General features: G+C 37.5%; 1 protein-coding gene across 1 annotated transcript in view; it reads left to right on the top strand.

Annotated features, from left to right (window-relative positions):
- GRID2 (glutamate ionotropic receptor delta type subunit 2) overlaps positions 1-19,201 on the top strand; it is a 1,366,498-nt gene that overhangs the window by 792,930 nt on the left and 554,367 nt on the right. The window contains exon 6 of the mRNA XM_024574830.3: positions 14,751-14,924. Within this exon, the coding sequence (XP_024430598.1) occupies positions 14,751-14,924 (174 nt within the window). The remainder of the gene's footprint in view (positions 1-14,750; positions 14,925-19,201) is intronic.

A 19,201-nucleotide genomic window follows, 5' to 3' on the forward strand; every position in this document is an offset into this window, starting at 1 on the left:
TCTGAGTAAGAATTCTGGTTTTCCAGGGAGCACGATCAGATCAATACTGGCTCTAACTTTGGTTAGCTGCATTGTTTTGGATGTAGAATATAATCACCCCGTTCCTCAGATCTTCCACTTGTACAGTACCTATAATAACATTTACTTTACAGGTTCACCATACACATTAAATGAGCTAATATTTAGTAACCTTAGCACAGTGCCTCAATAAATGGAACTACAATAGTGATCATAGCACATTTAAGTTCAAAGATCACTTTCTCACAGATTATTTTGCTGAGTATTCACCATCACTTTATGAGGCACTGAGGGAATGAGGTTCACAGAGAGTAAATGATTTTACGTAGAAAAATGAAAAATGATTTCTAGTTTCAAGTTGTTTTTCCTACACCAGGGTTCTTTTTAGCTCAGTGAAAAAATACTGGAAATATTTTACAAGCCTGTTATTGGTTGGCCAAACTTTATGATTTATTATTCTATTTTTATTTCAAATCAAGATCTGTTTTTTTCTGAGATCCCCACAGGCGATGTATATGTGTGAGGCCTGCTTTTCAATGGAATTGTGATAACTTCTAATTTTCTAATACCTCTTAATTTCCATCTAGAATAACTAAACATCAGGTTGGAGGGAAGGGGAAGGGAAACTGAGAAAACTTGCAGGATAACTTTTCAAATTAGATATTTTCACTTCTATTTTTCTTCAAGGAATCTAAGCTTCAAAGAAATTGAAAAATTTGCCGAATATTACACAACTACTAAGTGGTTATAATGAGATGTAAAACAATCTCTTCCAGTCTAAAACTTTAGTTTGCTTTTTTTAATTATTAATTCTCCTTATAGATTGTATATTTGAAATTTCTGCTACCTCAACTTTAATCTTAGAGGAGCCATTTAATCTAATATGTTTTCTTGATTTAATTATTTTCTGGAATACTATTTTTTAAAAAATAGAGAATCCTCCTAAGTCCATGTTTTTATCTTGTTACCAGACAGGGACCAGCCTGGAGCAGGTCTGCCTCAGGCTGGCCTCTAGCGTGTGGGTTCTTGACTTCACGTAGGAAAGATTTCACAACAGGAGTCGAGCAGATTCTGAGAGTACCTTTACTGAAACTGGGGACAGTGAAATGACTGAAGGACTTAGGGTAGAAGAAGTGACAGGACAGAGCCTAGGCGGTGCTCTGCTTTGGCTCCCTAGAAATGTTACAGGAAAGGAGGGAGCCAAGGTGGGGCTGCTGTTAGCTCGCTGGAAGTCAGAGAAAAAGGGAGGCTCAGAGTGTAGGAAGAAGTAAAATGTCCATGCTTAGGAAGGGGCATGGGCCTGCTCTAGAGCGAGCCCGCAGTGAGTCTGCGTTCTGAGGGCTTTCATCTTTTTTCTGTGAGTAAGGTTTCAGCGGAATATTCATCAGCTTTCCAGGTGCATTTTAATATGCTGATGCATCAAAATGAGCATAAACGGGGTTTGGGGATATTCTTTGGTCTGCTATACTGGTTTACTTTTGTCTTGGGTCTGTCTGGTTTTAATGGGATTTTTGTTATTTGTTCCGCTGACTTCATCTGTCCTTGGGTTTAGTTGGCACAAATGAGGTTAAATGAGTCTCTGTTCTCTCGTTCCCAGACCAGGGAGATTTAAGCACAGGTTCTTTGATTATCGAGGAGAGGTGTAACCCTTTAGCTCTCATGTGTCCTTGGTGTGTGCAGATTAGTTCTTGTGATTCACCAGCTGGCTGTAAGTTGCTCAAACTGTTAGGTCTTGTTTCCCTATTCCACTTTCCCAGGAATTTTCCTATCTTCTTCCTCTCCAGTCACAATCTCACACCCATCTTCTCATGGGGAAATAGATCAGACTGAGTTCCCAATGTAAAACACCTTGGAGTCATTTTACTTCTTCATTTCTATAGAGTTGGCTCGGAGAAAACAAAGTGAGTTATTGCCTCCTCAGAGACATAGATTGTTAATACTCACAGTCATTAAATGGAAATCCCCATTCTCTTCTATTCTTGATAATAGTGAAGAAGGGAATCCAATTAAATTCCTAAAACTATACTGAGTTTGAAAACTGTGAACCATGTAAAGCTCCCCAGAACAATAGTGGTCATCCATCAACCACTTATGTGTCAATTTGTACCGTGGAAGAAATCAGTCCATGTTATGCAGATTAAGTCTGACTGAGTAGACTCGCATGTATTTCATTGGTGGTGAATATGATGGAAAAATAATAACAGTTTATATTTTAGTATATCTTTCATAAACATTATTGCTCATTCTGTTGAAGTTATCATTAAATTGTATCACATAAAAATCTTAGGAGGGCAAATACTGTCTTTAAATTGATGTTCCATAGTTGAGCCACTATTTTGCAAGTAAAACATCCACACAAAGTAATCTAACCAGCAAATAACTCAATGAATGTTAGAAGTACAGAAGACAGTATAGAGGAACTCAATTATTTTTCTGCACCCTTACACTTGGTTTTTCTGCTGTCGTAACTAGTTCTGTCTCTCCTTTGCATTAATGAACTTCTTAATCTCTCTTTCTCCACAGCCCTATTACTAGTTTTTAAGTAGTGGAATCATTTCTTTTTTTTTCTTTTTTAAAAAAAATTTATTGTTATTCAATTACAGTTATCTGCCTTTTCTCCCCATCCCTCCACCCCACCCCAGCCAAACCCACCTCCCTCCCCCTCCGCCACCCTCCCCCTTGATTTTGTCCATGTGTCCTTTATAGTAGTTCCAGTAATCCCCTCTCCCCACTGTCCCCTCCCCATTCCCCTCTGGCTATTGTTAGATTGTTCTTAACTTCAATGTCTCTGGTTATATTTTGTTTGCTTTTTTCTTCTGTTGATTATGTTCCAGTTAAAGTGAAATCATATAGTATTTGACCCTCACTGCTTGGCTTATTTCACTTAGCATAATGCTCTCCAGTTCCATCCATGCTGTTGCAAAGGGTATAAGCTCCCTCTTTCTCTCTGCTGCGTAGAATTCCATTGTGTAAATGTACCAAGGTTTTTTGATCCACTCATTTGCTGATGGGCACTTAGGTTGCTTCCAGTACTTGGCTATTGTAAATTGTGCTGCTATGAACATTGGGGTGCATAGGCTCTTTTGGATTGGTGTTTCAGGGTTCTAAGGGTATAATCTCAGCAGTGGAATTGCTGGGTCAAAGGGCAGTTCCATTTTTAGTTTTTTGAGGAAATCCCATACTGTTTTCCACAGTGGCCACACCAGTCTGCATTCCCACCAACAATGTACTAGGTTTCCCTTTCCTCCGCATCCTCTCCAACATTTGTCTGTTGATTTGTTTATGTTGGCCACTCAGACTGGTGTGAGATGGCACATAATTGTGGTGTTAATTTGCATCTCTCTGATGGCTACTGATGCTGAGCATCTTTTCATATGTCTCTGGGCCCTCTGTATGTCTTTCTTGGAGAAGTGTCTGTTCAAGTCCTTTGCCCATTTTTTAATTGGGTTATGTGTCTTCCTGGAGTGGAGTCATGTGAGTTATTTATATATTTTGGAGATTAGGACCTTGTCTGAGGTATCATTGGCAATTATGTTTTCCCATACCGTTGGTTCTCTTTTTATTTTAATGCTGTTTTCTTTAGCCATGCAGAAGCTTTTTATTTTGATGAGGTCCCATTTGTTTATTCTTTCCTTTATGTCCCTTGCTTTAGGGGACATGTCTGTGAGTGTGTTGCTGTGTGGAATGTCTGAGATTTTCCTGCCAATGTTTTCCTCGAGGACTTTTATGGTGTTACGACTTATATTTAAGTCTTTTATCCATCTTGAGTTTATTTTTGTGTATGGCGTAAGTTGGTGATCGAGTTTCATTTTTTTGCACATAGCTGTCCAGATCTCCCAAAACTATTTGTTGAAGAGGCTATTTTTGCTCCATTTTATGCTCTTGCCTCCTTTGTCAAATATTAATTGCCCATAGAAACTTGGGTTTATGTCTGGGTTCTCTGTTCTGTTCCATTGGTCTATGTGCCTGTTTTTATGCCAGTACCAGGCTCTTTTGATTACAGTGGCCTTGTAATACAGTTTGATACCAGGTATTGTGATGCCTCCTGCTTTGTTCTTTTTTCTCAAAATTGTTGCAGCTATTCGGGGTCGTTTATGGTTCCATACAAATTTCTGAAGTGTTTGTTCTATATCCGTGAAATATGTCATGGGTACTTTAATAGGGATTGCATTGAATCTATAAATCGCTTTGGGTAGTATGGCCATTTTGATGATGTTAATTCTTCCAATCCATGAGCATGGTACATGCTTCCATTTGTTTGTGTCTTCCTTAATTTCTTTCTTCAATGTTGTATAGTTTTCTGAGTACAGGTCTTTTACCTCCTTGGTTAGGTTTATTCCTAGGTACTTTATTTTTCTTTTTGCTATATCAAATGGGATTTTTTTTCCTGACTTCTGTTTCTGTTGTTTCATTGCTGGTATACAGGAATGCCTTTGATTTCTGAGTATAGACTTTGTATCCAGCTGTTTTGCCAAATTCATTTATTAGGTTGAGTAGTTTTTTGGTAGAATCTATAGGATTTTCCATGTACACTATCATGTCATCTGCAAACAATGATGGTTTCATTTCCTCCTTTCCAATTTGGATGCCTTTTATTTCTTTTTCTTGTCTGGTTGCTGTGGCTAAGACTCCCAATACTATGTTAAATAGGAGTGGTGAGAGAGGGCATCCTTGTCTTGTTCCTGATCTTAGTGGGAAAGCTCTAAGTTTTTGTCCATTGAGTATGATGTTGGCTGTAGGTCTCTCATATGTGGCCTTTATTATCTTGAGGAATGCTCCCTCTATTCCCACTTTGCTGAGTGTTTTTATCAGAAATGGGTCCTGTATCTTATCAAATGCTTTTTCCGTGTCTATTGATATGATCATGTGATTTTTGTCTTTGCTGTTGTTTATGTGATGTATTATGTTTATTGATTTGCAAATATTGTACCATTCTTGCATCCCTGGGATAAATCCCACTTGGTCCTGGTGTATGATCTTTTTAATGTATTGCTGGATGCGGTTTGCCAATATTTTGTTGAGAATTTTAGTGTCTATGTTCATCAGCAATATTGACCTGAAGTTTTCTTTCTTCATTGTGTCTTTATCTGGTTTTGGGATTAGGATGATTTGGCTTCGTAAAAAGAGTTTGGGAGTCTTCCATCTTCTTGAATTTTTTGAAATAATCTGTGGAGGATGGGGGTTAGCTCCCCCTTAAATGCTCTGTAGAATTCTCCTGTGAAACCATCTGGTCCAAGGCTTTTGTGTGTTGGGAGTTTTTTGATGACTGCTTCAATTTCCATCCGATCCTCTGCTTCATCAAGTCTTGCTTTTGATTCCTTCTACTGTGTTCTTCAGTTCAGAAATTGTATTCTTCATTTCCTCTTGGCCCTTGTTGATAGTTTCTATTTCCTTTTTCATGTTGATATAGTTTGCAGTGAGTTCATTGTAGTTTCCCTGTAGTTTCTGGTAGTTCTCTATGAGCTCAGTGAGCTTCCTGATAACCATTGCTTTTTTTTTTTTTTTTTACCTTCTTGCAACACAAACCCAGTGGAGTCTCCTTTCTTCTGTTCTCTCTCTTTTTTTTAAATATATTTATTGATTATGCTATTACAGTTGTCCCATTTCCCCCCCACACTCCACTCCATCCTGCCCACCCCCTCCCTCCCACATTCCCCTCCTATAGTTCATGTCCATGGGTCATACTTATAAGTTCTTTGGCTTCTATATTTCCTACACTATTCTTACCCTCCCCCTGTCTATTTTCCACCTATCATTTATGCTACTTATTCTCTGTACCTTTTCCCCCTTCTCCCCCTCCCACTCCCCTACTGACAACCCTCCATGTGATCTCCATCTCTATGGTTCTATTCCTGTTCTAGTTGTTTCCCTAGTTTGCTCTTGTTTTTGTTTTAGGTGTGGTCATTAATAACTGTGAGTTTGCTGTCAATTTTACTGTTCCTATTTTTGATCTTCTTTTTCTTAGGTAACTCCCTTTAACATTTCATATAATAAGGGCTTGGTGATGATGAACTTCTTTAACTTGAGCTTATCTGAGAAGCACTTTATCTTCCCTTCCATTCTAAATGATAGCTTTGCTGGATACAGTAATCTTGGATGTAGGCCCTTGCCTTTCATGACTTGGAATACTTCTTGCCAGTCCTTTCTTGCCTGTAAGGTCTCTTTTGAGAAATCAGCTGACAGTCTTATGGGAACCCCTTTGTAGGTAACGGTGTCCTTTTGTCTTGCTGCTTCTAAGATTCTCTCCTTGTGTTTGATCTTGGGTAATGTAATTATGATGTGCCTTGGTGTGTTCCTCCTTGGGTCTGGCTTCTTTGGGTCTCTCTGAGCTTCCTGGACTTCCTGGAAGTCTATTTCCTTTGCCAGACTGGGGAAGTTCTCCTTCATTATTTGTTCAAATAAGTTTTCAATTTTTTGTTCTTCCTCTTCTCCTTCTGGCACCCCTATAATTCGGATGTTGAAACGTTTCCAGATGTCCTGGAGGTTCCTAAGCCTCTCCTCATTTTTCCGAATTCTTGTTTCTTCATTCTTTTCTGGTTGGATGTTTCTTTCTTCCTTCTGGTTCACACCGTTTTTTTGAGTCCCAGTTTCCTTTGCATGACTATTGGTTCCCTGTACATTTTCCTTTGTTTCTCTTAGCATAGGCTTCATTTTTTCATCTGGTTTTCAAACAGATTCAACCAATTCTGTGAGCATCTTGATAACCAGTGTTTTGAACTGTGCATCCGATAGGTTGGCTATCTCTTCCTCGCTTAGCTGTATTTTTTCTGGAGCTTTGAAGTGTTCTGTCATTTGGGCCATTTTTTTTTTTTTTGTCTTGGCGCGGCTGTTACTTTAAGGGGCAGAGCCTTAGGTGTTCACGGAGGCATGTTAACACTAGTCATTGTGCTGTGACGGTGTGACACTATGAGGCTGTACATGGGGGAGGGGCCGGAGGGAGCAATGGCGCCTGCTCCCCTCTCCACCCGACTCCAATCTCCCACTCCGCCACCCATAATCAAACTGGGCCCCTCTGGTGCTGGTTCCCGAGTGGGTGGGCCTGTGCATGCCCTAGGCCCCTGTGGGTCTCACCAACGACCTCTCCTGTGAGGCTGGGAGTCTCTCCTGCTGCCGCCCCAACCCCCAGGGACATTTTCAATCAGAGGTTTGAGGCTTTATTTCCCCACGCTGGAGCCCGGGGTTGCGTGATCTGCTTCGCTCCCCGCTGTTTGTCCAGTTTATCTGTGCGAGAATGTGGGCCCGCTGGGTGCACCGCTCTGCCTGCCCCGTTCTCCGCCACTCTGAGTCCGGCCCTCTCGGTTTATCTGCGCGAATGTGGGGCCACGGGGTCTGCTAGTGGTCAGACTTCCTGCCCCGTTTGTCCCACACTCCTCCAGTCTTGGTCCTCCACAGCCACACGAGTCCTCTCCGCCCTGGCTGCCTGTATCCGCCCCTCCTACCAGTCTGGATGAATGTTTATTTTTTATTTCCTTGGTGTTGGATTTCCTTGCTGTCCGATTTTCTGTCAGTTCTGGTTGTGCGAGGAGGCGCAGTGTGTCTACCTACACCGCCATCTTCGTTCTTGCTAACCATTGCTTTGAACTCAGTATCTGATAGTTGACTCGCCTCTATTACATTTAGCATTCTTTCTGAGGCTTCCTCCTTTCCTTTCATTTGGGGATTGTTTCTTTTTTTTGGGGGGGGGATTGTTTCTTTGTCTTCCCATTGTTTGTGAGACTCTTCTTAGCCTCTGCTTCTTAAATTGATCTGTTCTGACTCCCTGGGTTTATGGTATGAAGTTCTATGGTAGAATGCCAGTGGGATTCAGTGGTGCAGTCTCCTTAATCTCCTGAGCTGGCTTGTCTTGGGCTGTAGTTTATGGATCTAACAGGGTCTAACTCTGGTCTTTTCAGAGCTCCAGGTTTTATTGTCTCACCTGTGGGAAAATGAGAAAAGAAAAAAACAGGAAAAGGGAAGGAAGGAAAAAGGAATAGAAAAGGAAAGGAAGGAAGATGGAATAAAAAAGACTGAAGGAATGATAAGAAGAAGGAATTTTAACAAAAATTAAAATTAAAAAATTAATAAAAGAAGGCAGGAAGAAGGAATAAAAAAAGTAAAGGAAGGAAGGAAGGAAGAAGGAATAAAAAAAGAAGGAAGTACAGAAAGGAAGAAGGAGAGGAAAGAGGAGAAAAAAAAAGTCTTCTGTTGGCTTTAAACCAGTCAGGTTAGTTCTGCTGGTCTTCCTGTCTGTGAAACGGGACAGGGTGGGTGGAGGGATTAGTTTCACTTTTCTCCCTTCCTGTGCCACACTCTTCGCTGTTGTCCAGCCTGTAGTCCAGTTCCTCAGGGTCCTCCTGCTCCTCCCTAGGCCTTTAGTCCACCAGTTGTGCTGTCCTTGAGGTGCACCAATTAGGGGCAACTCACACTCCACCTTCTTGCTCTTTGCTGTCCTAGATGCTAGGGGCTCTCGGTGCTCCTTTGGGGTAGTTCAGCCCCCTACTCAGTCAAGTCTTTCCGGGGACTGCAGTCTCCCCCAGCCCTGCAGCTCCCCTCTGCTGGGTGTTCTGCCTTCCTCCGAGAGAGCGAGTAGGCCCTGCAGGGCTCTGTGTGCAGGGCTAGGTGGGAGGTGTTTAGTCCCTGGTGCTTCAGGTGTGGTTGCCCCAGGGGCAGCCAAGTCATTGATTGGGTTGTGCACTGATCCCAGGCTTTGGGCCTGTGCTCCTGGGCAGCCGGGCTGCTGATCAGGGTGCACACCAACCGGGCTTCAGGTGTGTCCTGGGGCTGCTTATCCCGCATTCACAGTCCAGGGGCTGAGGGGGGAGGGGCGCAAGAGGCCACACTGCTGCGGAGAGTTCTCTAAACAGCCCCTGAGTGCCTCAGTTTTCTCTTTTTCTTTTAGAGAAATTCCTCCTATTCACCCCCTCCCCCCGCCCTCCAAACAAGCAGCTGGCCTCTCACACAGCCCAGCCTGGCTCTCTCCCAAGAATCCTACAGCAGTCCTTGCGCCCCAGCCAGGGGCTTCAGCAGCCCTGGTCCCTGCGCTGGTCCCAGGGACCTTATTGTCCTTAAGCACTCTTCTTACCGTCAGATCTTTCAGTGTCCTCTATCTTTGGTCTCCGATCTTCACATATGCTGGAATACTGCTGGCTGTTTGCTCTGTTCCTCAGATCAGCTAGGTGTTTCACTGGTGCCGAGGGGAAGTGGACTCCACTCCCACCTATCTCGCCGCCATCTTCCGTACTCCCTGAGTCATTTCTTTTGGACAGGTCCATACCACCTAGTTTTTGAAAACCCTGATGTTCACAGCCCGCATTGTATATATGGGTTGTTATTTTTGTCCGTACTAGTTTAAAACTCAGCGATTGAACATGTTTCATCCTCCACCCCAAAGCGTCAGTGTATCTGCAGTCAGCGCATTTACTTCCTCATGATTTCGCTCAGCCACCTCATTCTCTTTGAAATATGCCTCAGAAAACTCAACTCTCACTGCCTTTACTTCATTTACAGCCTTGTGTACACACATTTATAATGGATGAATCATAATTTACTGCAGTGTCCATAAGAGAAAAAACATGGATTTCTCAAATTTTCTAGAAAGCTAATAAACTGTAAAAGTAACAACAACAATAAACCCTAACAATCTGCAAATGCCCATTTTTTATATATAGTTTTTATTTTCTAATCCTCACCTGAGGAAGTTTATTGATTTGAGATAGAGAGAGAGAGGGGGGGGAGACATCGATTGGTTGCCTCCCCCACTACAGACTGAACACGCAAACGAGGTATGTGCCCTGACTGGGAACTGAACCCACAACCTTTTTGTTGCACAGGTTCCAACTGATCCACCTGGCCAGGGTGCACATGCCCATTTTCATTGGACATGGAAAATATGCTGTATAGCTTGGTTTATGTAACTACTATTTTACTGCTAATTTTAAAATGGGTTGCAAACATTTATTTGATCTTATTACACCAATATTTTTTTAAAGAGAGACTATAAATCAAAGTTGGCATTGTAGATCATGATAAAAACTGATGTAGAAATTTGAAAACAATATATTTTTTCATTTGCATTACATGTGCTAGCTTATATGGTATAATCAATCATCTATTAGTAGTGGATAATAGTATTTATCTTCCCCCTAAAATCAGTGGATCCAGCTCAGAACAGCTTTTCCATGTATGTATTGTCATTCCTTTAGGGTCCTGAGCAGATATCCCAGCACTTTACGTTTTACAAAAGTTCGAAATTCAGACAGAAAGGCACACACTTTTTAGAGCTGCAAGAAGCATAATGCTGTGTGCACCTTCTATTCCCTGATAATGCTGAACCTGATCTTTGGTGCCCTGACGTCTTATTTAAATAGTTTGAGTCACTATCCTCTGGTAATCACTGCTGACTTCTGCTGTTAAGGAAAAGTTGTTGTTGTTGAGATTTAAAAGGCTTGTATATGTAATGGATGTTTTTCATTTTTTCTAGTTTAGTGATTTATTGAACTGCTCACTTCTAATCTGTGAAGCAGAGGGTTGTCATTCTGCTCTCCTTCCTGCTGGTGTACAGCCCACAGCTGGGTTTGTTCCACACTTCCACATAATGTTGGTATGATTAGTTCACACTAATATTAAATTTTATGGAAGCATCAAAGGATCATCTTTGCTAAAGCATAAAGAAGATAAACATATTAGCAAAAACAACAACAAAATGCATAATCTTTTCAAACTGTACCACAAAGTAGGCACACTACTTAATATCATCATTAAAACCTGCTTTATTCAGAATTGTTAAAGTTATTAAAGTATCCCAGGGTCTAGACTTAAAATTTCAGGTATCTTTCTTTAGAAGATAGTTGGGTGGAAACTTGCCATTCATTTATTCAGTATTTTCTTGGGTTCCTACTATGGGCCAGAAACTCTGCTAGATGAAAAGAGGTAAAGGCATGGGGAAAGGAAGGAGGGATTCCTTCTCTGAAATATTGGGTTGGCCAAAAAGCCTGTTTAGTTTTTTTCCATCAACTAAAAGACACATTTTTCATTTTCGCCAATAACTTTAATGATTTGGATAGTTTGAGTATGCTGGCTATCTTCTGCGTGGTATAACATTGATGTTCTCAATCAATGCCTCAATTTGATCGCTATCAACTTCAACTGCTCTACCCGACCGTGAAGCATCATCTAGTGAGAAACCTCCAGCGTGAAACTTTTGACACATTCAATCGTTCACAGCACCTTCTCCATATATGTGGCACAAATCTTTTTTTTTCACGTTTCAGTTGTGTTTTTTACCTTTCTTGAAATAGTAAAGCATAATATGTCAATGTTGTGTATTTTATTCCATCTTCAGTATTAAAATGGCTACACAAAAATTCCCCAACTTTGATTAACTTTTTTTTAATACACTCTGATGTGACAGTTGTTACAATACAGTCTGACAAAATTGTTTTGAATGAAGTTAAAGACAACTAAGCGCTACTAGAGCCATCTTACGGAAAAAAAATAAATACATGTTTGGCCAACCCAATAGTGTGTGTGTATAATGTTAGACTCTGATATTTTGGATTCTGAGAGTTTTTCCTTCCCTGGAATTCCATTGATTTAAACCTAAAGCTGATATCTTACAAAGACTCAGGATCAATCCAATTTTTCTGAAAGATTTGTTCTGGGAAGTGGCTGTTCCTGAGTGGAGCTGTATCCCTACCAGATACTCTAGCTTTCCTCTTCTTTCACTCTCACACGGTTCGGGCTTCACCTTACACTAAATGAACACAGTCAAGTAAACAGGAGTATTTTCTTATGTAGATTGACTTGATTCTTAATATTTGTTGATTATCGATGGAAATTATTTTTGAGGCCGGAAAAAAGAGTGTATGCCTTGCTCCTAGAGAAGTAAAACAGAAAAAAATGAGGGACACTAAAACATATTTGTCCATATCGTAATATTAATTCCTCTTTCATAAATATACTCATTCGCATAAAGAATGTAAAAAAGACAAACAATTTTTAAATTCAGCTTCTTTCCATGCTTTAAAACCCAGGAACTTTGTGTATATTTTATAGACATGAACATGTTTGGTGGCGCTGGGAGCCTGGGAAAGTTGTGGTAAACTAGTTCTTCACATAAAGGCTTTAAAAAGTCAGATAGTTTAAACATTTTAAAATTCAGAGCATTAGAACAATATTGATTCTAATAGATTATACAGTAGCTTAATATTGTAATACAGAAGTTTACTTATGAATTTTTCATTTAAAAGGATCTCTTAGTAGATTAAGTATTCACTTGGCTCTCAGTGTTCATATATAGCATTACATCTACTACTTCTAAATGCACATTTTGAAATGCAGAAATAAAGTTCTGTAAATATAAAGTAGCTGCCTAATCAAGTTTCATGTCATTATCGAACTATCTTTGAAATCATATGTCAAAACTAAAATTGCAAGTGAATGTATTGAGACAGACTGTCTGTTAGTTTCATTCAGAGTGGCAGATTTTTTTTCCTCCCAGAAAATTACTTTCTTTTCCCTTCCTCAAATAATAGTAGGCAAAATATATTCACTTCAAATTGACACTTCCTTGGATGTACTCTAGTTTCTTAGACACCTAAGAACTCCAGTTTCTAGAATCTATAAAAGGCAATCATCCTTTTTTTGTGTGGGTTTGAAATATTCCTCTTGAAGACTTTGATTCATAAGAGATGACTTTATCATTCCTTATAGAGTCATCAAGCAATTACATGCTGAAATAACGTATCTTTATAGTTTCAAATGCTATCATTCAGGAATATTGACCCAAATAATTTTTATAAAGAAATATGGGCTTCTTATATAATTAATGACTTTAGAGACTGTCTTGTTTGATGGCATTTATAAATTAATACTGTAAATACAGAGTATTAAGAAATAGGAGCTTGGGATCTCTCCATTCTTTATTTATAAAGTGAGAATAACAGTACCTGAATCTTGTTGTTTTTAGCAGAAAATAAGGTAACAGTTTTCTTAGTATTTTGCCTAGCATAGAATGGGCACTTATAAATGTAAGTTTTTATTCTAATGTGCTGACCTGTTGTTCATCAAGGCTGGAGTCAGGAGGGTATAATTCTGCTTGATAAGACTTAGTATTGCTAAAGAATAAAAAAAACCACAATTTAGTTAATATTATGAGAAAGTGGTGCAATTTTCATTGCCTTAATTGAAAAAGTCTGCACACTATGAAATTAAGTACAGTGCATAGTAATATTTATTAATTTTGAAATATTTCTTGTTAAGGTTAAGGCTAAAAATAATGTTGAAAATAATGTTGAAACTGAAAGAAACTGTATAATTCTTCTTTGTGAGTTGGTGACAGAAAATTAAAAAGTGACCTGCTTTTTGCCCAAAAGAGATTTTGGTGGCCACTGAAATGACACAGACTAAAGGAAAAAGACAGCATTTTAAACTGAGAAAACCATTACTTTATGGTACATTAAGGCTTAATCAACCAAAAATCTAGGATATTATAGTGGATACACCTGATGGCAGGTGTTATTCTATTTTCAGAAAATCTATAGTTCATAATGATTATAAATAAAAGATAAATTTTAAAGCTAATATATGCTAAAAGTACTATGCGATTAGTCCAGTAAAGAAGAAAACTTACATCTATCAATAGTCTTTTTGTCTTTCATTACTCTGTAATAATTCTTTGAGCCCAAACTGATAAACACTCACTGCATTCTAAAATTTATCTCGTGTCAAATCTTTTATTTCTGTTGCCATAAGAATTTACTGGAACTAATAATACGTTAATTGCAAAGGCTTCATTGATTTAAAAGGTTCCGATGGAGAATATGAAGCACAGACTGCTTTAGTAAAGACTGGCTTAAAACTGAAATTTATTTGGATCACTTTTATTCTAATTTTAATTAGAATAGATGTATATTACAAAAATATTTTATTTTTATTGCTTCTACATCTATGTGTGAGTTAAATTCTGAAACTTAAGTCTGGAATTGGGAGGGGGTGGAGAAGGAAGTATAAACACCTTTGAGTTTGGCAAGCACTCATACACATAACATTAATTTGGATCAAGGACACTGGATTTCTTCATTCACTCATCCTAGTTCACACTGTATTAATCATCAGATTTTTATCTTTATATTAGGACCACAGTTACGTACTAACTTATTTATTCAATATTTAGTGAGCACTTTGTTTAATCTATTTTTAACCTAGATAAATGTATGGGTTAACACCAATAGTTCTAAGAAATTATTGGGAAAAGTCTTTAAAAATAACATCTCCTCTTGTTCACTCTACTTCCCTTATACAAGAGCCTCATTTTTCATTGCTTAAAACAAAATATATTATTCCTACTTTGCAACTATCTTCCTAGGTACTGAAAGTACCCTGAATCCATTAATAAATAATGAATAATAATAACAACTTATTTTGTGACCTTTTTGATGTGTAGACAACATATATTTTTCTAGTGATCAACATAATAAATTATAAATTTTTATTAATAAACTATATTAATGAGTCAATTGCTGTATTTGGGATTATGTAAGTATTCATTTACGTAATTGAAGCACAGACAGCAAATACAGATGAGTTGATCATTTTAATGAGTGTATGTTGTTTTCTTTTGGATGAGGGCTAAGCGTTAAGCAAGTGTATTACAGTAACGATTCCTTAGCATTTCCAGATAACAACCTATTAATAGATTTTGTGTTTCTGTTATGTATTGAATTATTTCTAACTCTGCATTTCTTATCTTATAGGAAATAAATGATGTAGATGTACAAGAACTTGTAAGAAGGTCAATTGGAAGGCTAACTATCATTCGGCAGACATTCCCAGTCCCCCAGAATATAAGTCAGCGATGCTTCCGTGGCAATCATCGAATATCTTCAACACTGTGTGACCCAAAGGACCCATTCGCTCAGAATATGGAGGTATATTCTTAGTATCAGAGCATTTCTTCCAATGATGCTTTGTTGGGCAATTTTAGAGAGAGTTTTCTGAGTTGTATTAGATTTAAAATTATACACGTATGCAATTTCTAAACTATTCCTTTTCTCCATCAATTTATTAAGTTGAAGCATCTTAGAAAGAACACAGAGAATCTGTGTTTTTGGTATTTCTAACTTTGTTTTAGAAAAATACCTACTCGTTTAATAATAATGTAATAATAAAGATTATTTCCTTCTCAGCACGTAGATATGTCCATAATATTTCTCATGGTGGGATGTGAGGCTGGTACTTCAAATGGCTTCATTTTTGGCATAACAAGGACATAGAATTTTTTTTAAGATTAGTGCCCAGTTTGAAGTATTTCACAAACATTTTGTTTAGAAATGCAAACAGTGGCATAGTATTAAATAGCCATATTTCACTCAGATGGAGTATAGCTGTAGTCTTCACTATTCGGAATACAACAAAAAATTTGGGAATAAATAAATGAAATTTCTGAGCAGCAAAATAGAAAATTCCAAGTCCCTGCAGCTTACTCATAAAAATGCCCTTTAAATACTCTCTCAGAGCCTATTTCTTTCTCTTAAGAAAAACCTTATCAGACCTTTTGGTTTTATTTTTCTTTGCACAGGAGATCTCAATGTATCAGTGTGAAGGGGATGTTACAAAAGGCAGACACAGGGACAACAGTAGGGAGTCATAAGGAGCACTCTCTAGCGAAGCAAGAGACAGGAGAAAAGAAATCAATCAGATAATCTAATTCAAAAGTCTTTTCAGTGAAGGAATTTTCACGTGAAAACAACTCTGTGGCATGAAACGGTTCCTAAGGGTATCACTGTAGTATGCCGCGAGCATGTTAGTACTTTAACAGTGTCCCTGAGATACTAACAAAGATTACAGTCATGGCCAATTTCAGAAGTCCGAAAAATATATATTTCAGGCAACTATTCCTTCAAAATGTTTAATATTAAAAATGTGTTAGTATTTAGAGATGTTCAGTTTGAACATTTTGGAAAGATAACCTTATTAGAACTAGTTCATCCCCAATAATACTAGATAAATAAGGTAGTTTTGCAAAATTGCTTCTTCTTTTGAATGATAAGTCTGTAGTCTCCCCCTTTTAGTTATTTGTGGATAGATTTTTTAGATGAGTTACTAAGTATCTGACTATTTCCTCAAACTTATTACCATCATAATGAGCTGCATGTATTCACCAGGCAGCTGACTTAGGGATGAATCATTTTGTCCATAGAACTTTCTGTTTCCTACTAGATTTTAAGCTTTTTTAGACTAAGTTCCCTCTAGGACCTCGCATCATGAACTCCCATACAGTACTAGTCTATCTTTATTTTCCCAATCATCCCTATCATAGTGCTTTTGCACCTTTGTGAATATTTGTGAATTTGAATGCAATTAAGGAGAAAGCAATGGTCAAAATAAGTCACTCTGAAGCCTAAACAATACCTGTTTAAATTTTAATGCTAATCTTATTAATATGCTTATAATGATCCAGCTTTCCATATTAATTGGTCGTGAGTATAATTAACGTGGAAATTATAGAATTTTAAATGTAGAAAAAACATAAAAGAATTTTGATTCAGAAAATTTTGAAATATTAAAGATTTCTTAAAATCAAGGAAACAGATATTTTATTTATCTTTATATTCCCAGACTAGTCTGATGAATTAAGGATTTAGAGAAAGCACCACCTCTCTACCCTACACCTTCATCTTACTCCCCTCAAACCCACAGATGAAAGAAATCGAGACAATTGCTTTTTCTTTGAAGATTTATTACATATTAACTTCCCTTTTATGTGTAATAAAATTTGAGTAAATATTTAATATATAAGAGAACAACTTGAATTTAAAATATTCCACTAAAAGCAGAGTATTTGGTATAAAGGTTGCCTTGGTGAAAATGTTATCTCACTAAAGTTAAATAAAGCTACAAGAAAAATACCAAAAATCTGGGAGTGGGCACTTAGGAGAAGTAACCCTTTCATCTTGGAGCCCATTAATAAAACAATGCAGCTAAATATGATCACAGACACTTTCATCAGTAGGTTACAATTAAGAGTAACTCCGAAAAAGTAAAGATTTGATAATATGACTCAAGTCAGCTCTAAAAATAAAAACCCAACATAAAATTAACTATGATCAATGCAGCAGAGGAGAACAAGGTAAATGGGCCTGTGTAGAAGTCTCTTGGCTGTTACATATTTTAATATACATGGAAAAAAGTGAGATTAGAAAGAATCAAACACTAGTTTCCTAACCCTTTAAATTAATGTCAGAAAAAATAAAATCAAGGATTAGCCGATGTTACAAAATGAATGTTAAAGACACCTTTTAGCTAGAGACAGAGTTTCTAGCAGTATATAAAACAAAAAGGAAAGGGGCTTAATGCTTGGTGAAACTAAGGTTTGCTTGGCTGCTAATGGAGAGAAAATAGAAATATTTATTTAAATCTTTTTGCTTCTGTTTTCTCTAAGAAAAATTGTCTTCAATTTGGAAGGTTCAAATAAAAGTCATTTAAAAAAGCAATCACTGTTTTAGAAAAAAACAGTGGTTTGTAGATAAGGCTTCAAAAATAATTGCTGAGAACAATAGGTAAACAAGTGGATATGATCACAATATTATAATTTAGAAATGCTAGAGAACTACTTGGGAAGAGAATTCAAGTACAAGAAGACAATTGTATAATGTCCCAAATTTTAAACAGGAGGCAAAAGGTCCTGATAATCAGAGTTTAATATACTAAAATTAATATCTACATCATTTATAGAATATATTATTATATGTATGATTTAGGGAACATTAAATAAGACAGTAAGCCTTGCCAAACAACAAGCACTGCCAAACTAAGTCCTATTTAATATATTTTTAGGTTGTGATGATGTCATAAATTTATTATATATTGATTTTTATATAGTGTGACAAATTTTCTTATGGATAGACTTTAAAAAATCTAGATAGATAAATGTCAGTCAAATATTTTAACCAAAAGACTCCTAAAAACAGAAGATACCAAACACTTTGGCCTCAGTTTTTTTTAAAAGAGTTCAAAATATGTTAAAGTCTCATTATTATCTTTAAAAGTTATAACACATGAGTTATTTCAAATGATTTACCAGCTAAATTACTTAGTTGTTTTTTTCCAAATATTCAAGCAAAATTTATATGCCTCAGACATGGCTCTGATATATTCTGTAGCTTTGAATATTTCCTGTTATCTACAAGTTACCGCCAAGGCTTTTATAGCACTCAGTTTGGGAAGTTTGGAACTAGACGAATACTTGAACCGCACCGATCAGTATTCTACCCTCGAACTACAAGGAACTTGCTAATGTCATCCAGGAGGTTGTATTCTTGGTCCTCATATTTTTAAAATGCTTATCACTACATAAATAAAGTAAGCCTATCAAATTTGTAAATGACATAAAGCTAGAAGAGAAAACTTATGTTGTATTATATAATCAAGATCCAAGTTGTTAATATATACTGAATAATAAGCCCAAAAGTTGAAATTTCACAGATATCCAGTATAGGTTCAAAATCAATTCTAGAAAGTCTAGGTGGATGAGACCTTGTTTGATAGCTTGTTTAAGGCTGTTAAGATGAAATTAGATTTGGTATGAGCACAGCACAAGTCATATGTGCTCCAAACCTTTCTAATGTAGCCTGGGTCTCTATGTCAGAAGCATTTTGCTAAGATAAAGAGAAATAGACCTTATTCCTCTTCTAGTCAAATCACATCTGCAATAATGTGTCAGTTCTGAGTATTAAACTTTGAGCAGAAACATTGAAATGGAAGAAAAGGAAAGAGGAAAAGAGCTGAGATGAACAGCCTAGAAATTATACCAGATGATGAATGATTTAAGCAGAGAAGATATTTCAGAGCAAGTAACAGACAGTGTCCAGTTCTGCAAGGTTGTCATGTAGACAAGGTGGGTGCTGGTGATTCACTGAGGTCAAAAAACAGGTGTAGTGACAGTAAAGTGAAGAAAAACTATTGGTCAGATGGTGAGACACTGGTGTTTAAGATACAAGTATTAGAGCCCTGGTTGAATAGTTCAGTAGGTTGTCCCATACACCAAAAGGTTGAAGGTTCGATTCTCGGTCAGGGCACATACCTAGGTTGTGGGTTTGATCCATGGTCAGAGCACATATGGGAGGCAGCCAGTCCACGCTTCTCTCACACTGATGTTTCTCTCTCTCTCTCTCTCTCTCTCTCTCCCTCGCTCTCTCTCTCTCTC

This window comes from Desmodus rotundus, chromosome 4, assembly GCF_022682495.2.
Source record: "Desmodus rotundus isolate HL8 chromosome 4, HLdesRot8A.1, whole genome shotgun sequence".
In the NCBI taxonomy this organism is placed as follows: domain Eukaryota; kingdom Metazoa; phylum Chordata; class Mammalia; order Chiroptera; family Phyllostomidae; genus Desmodus; species Desmodus rotundus.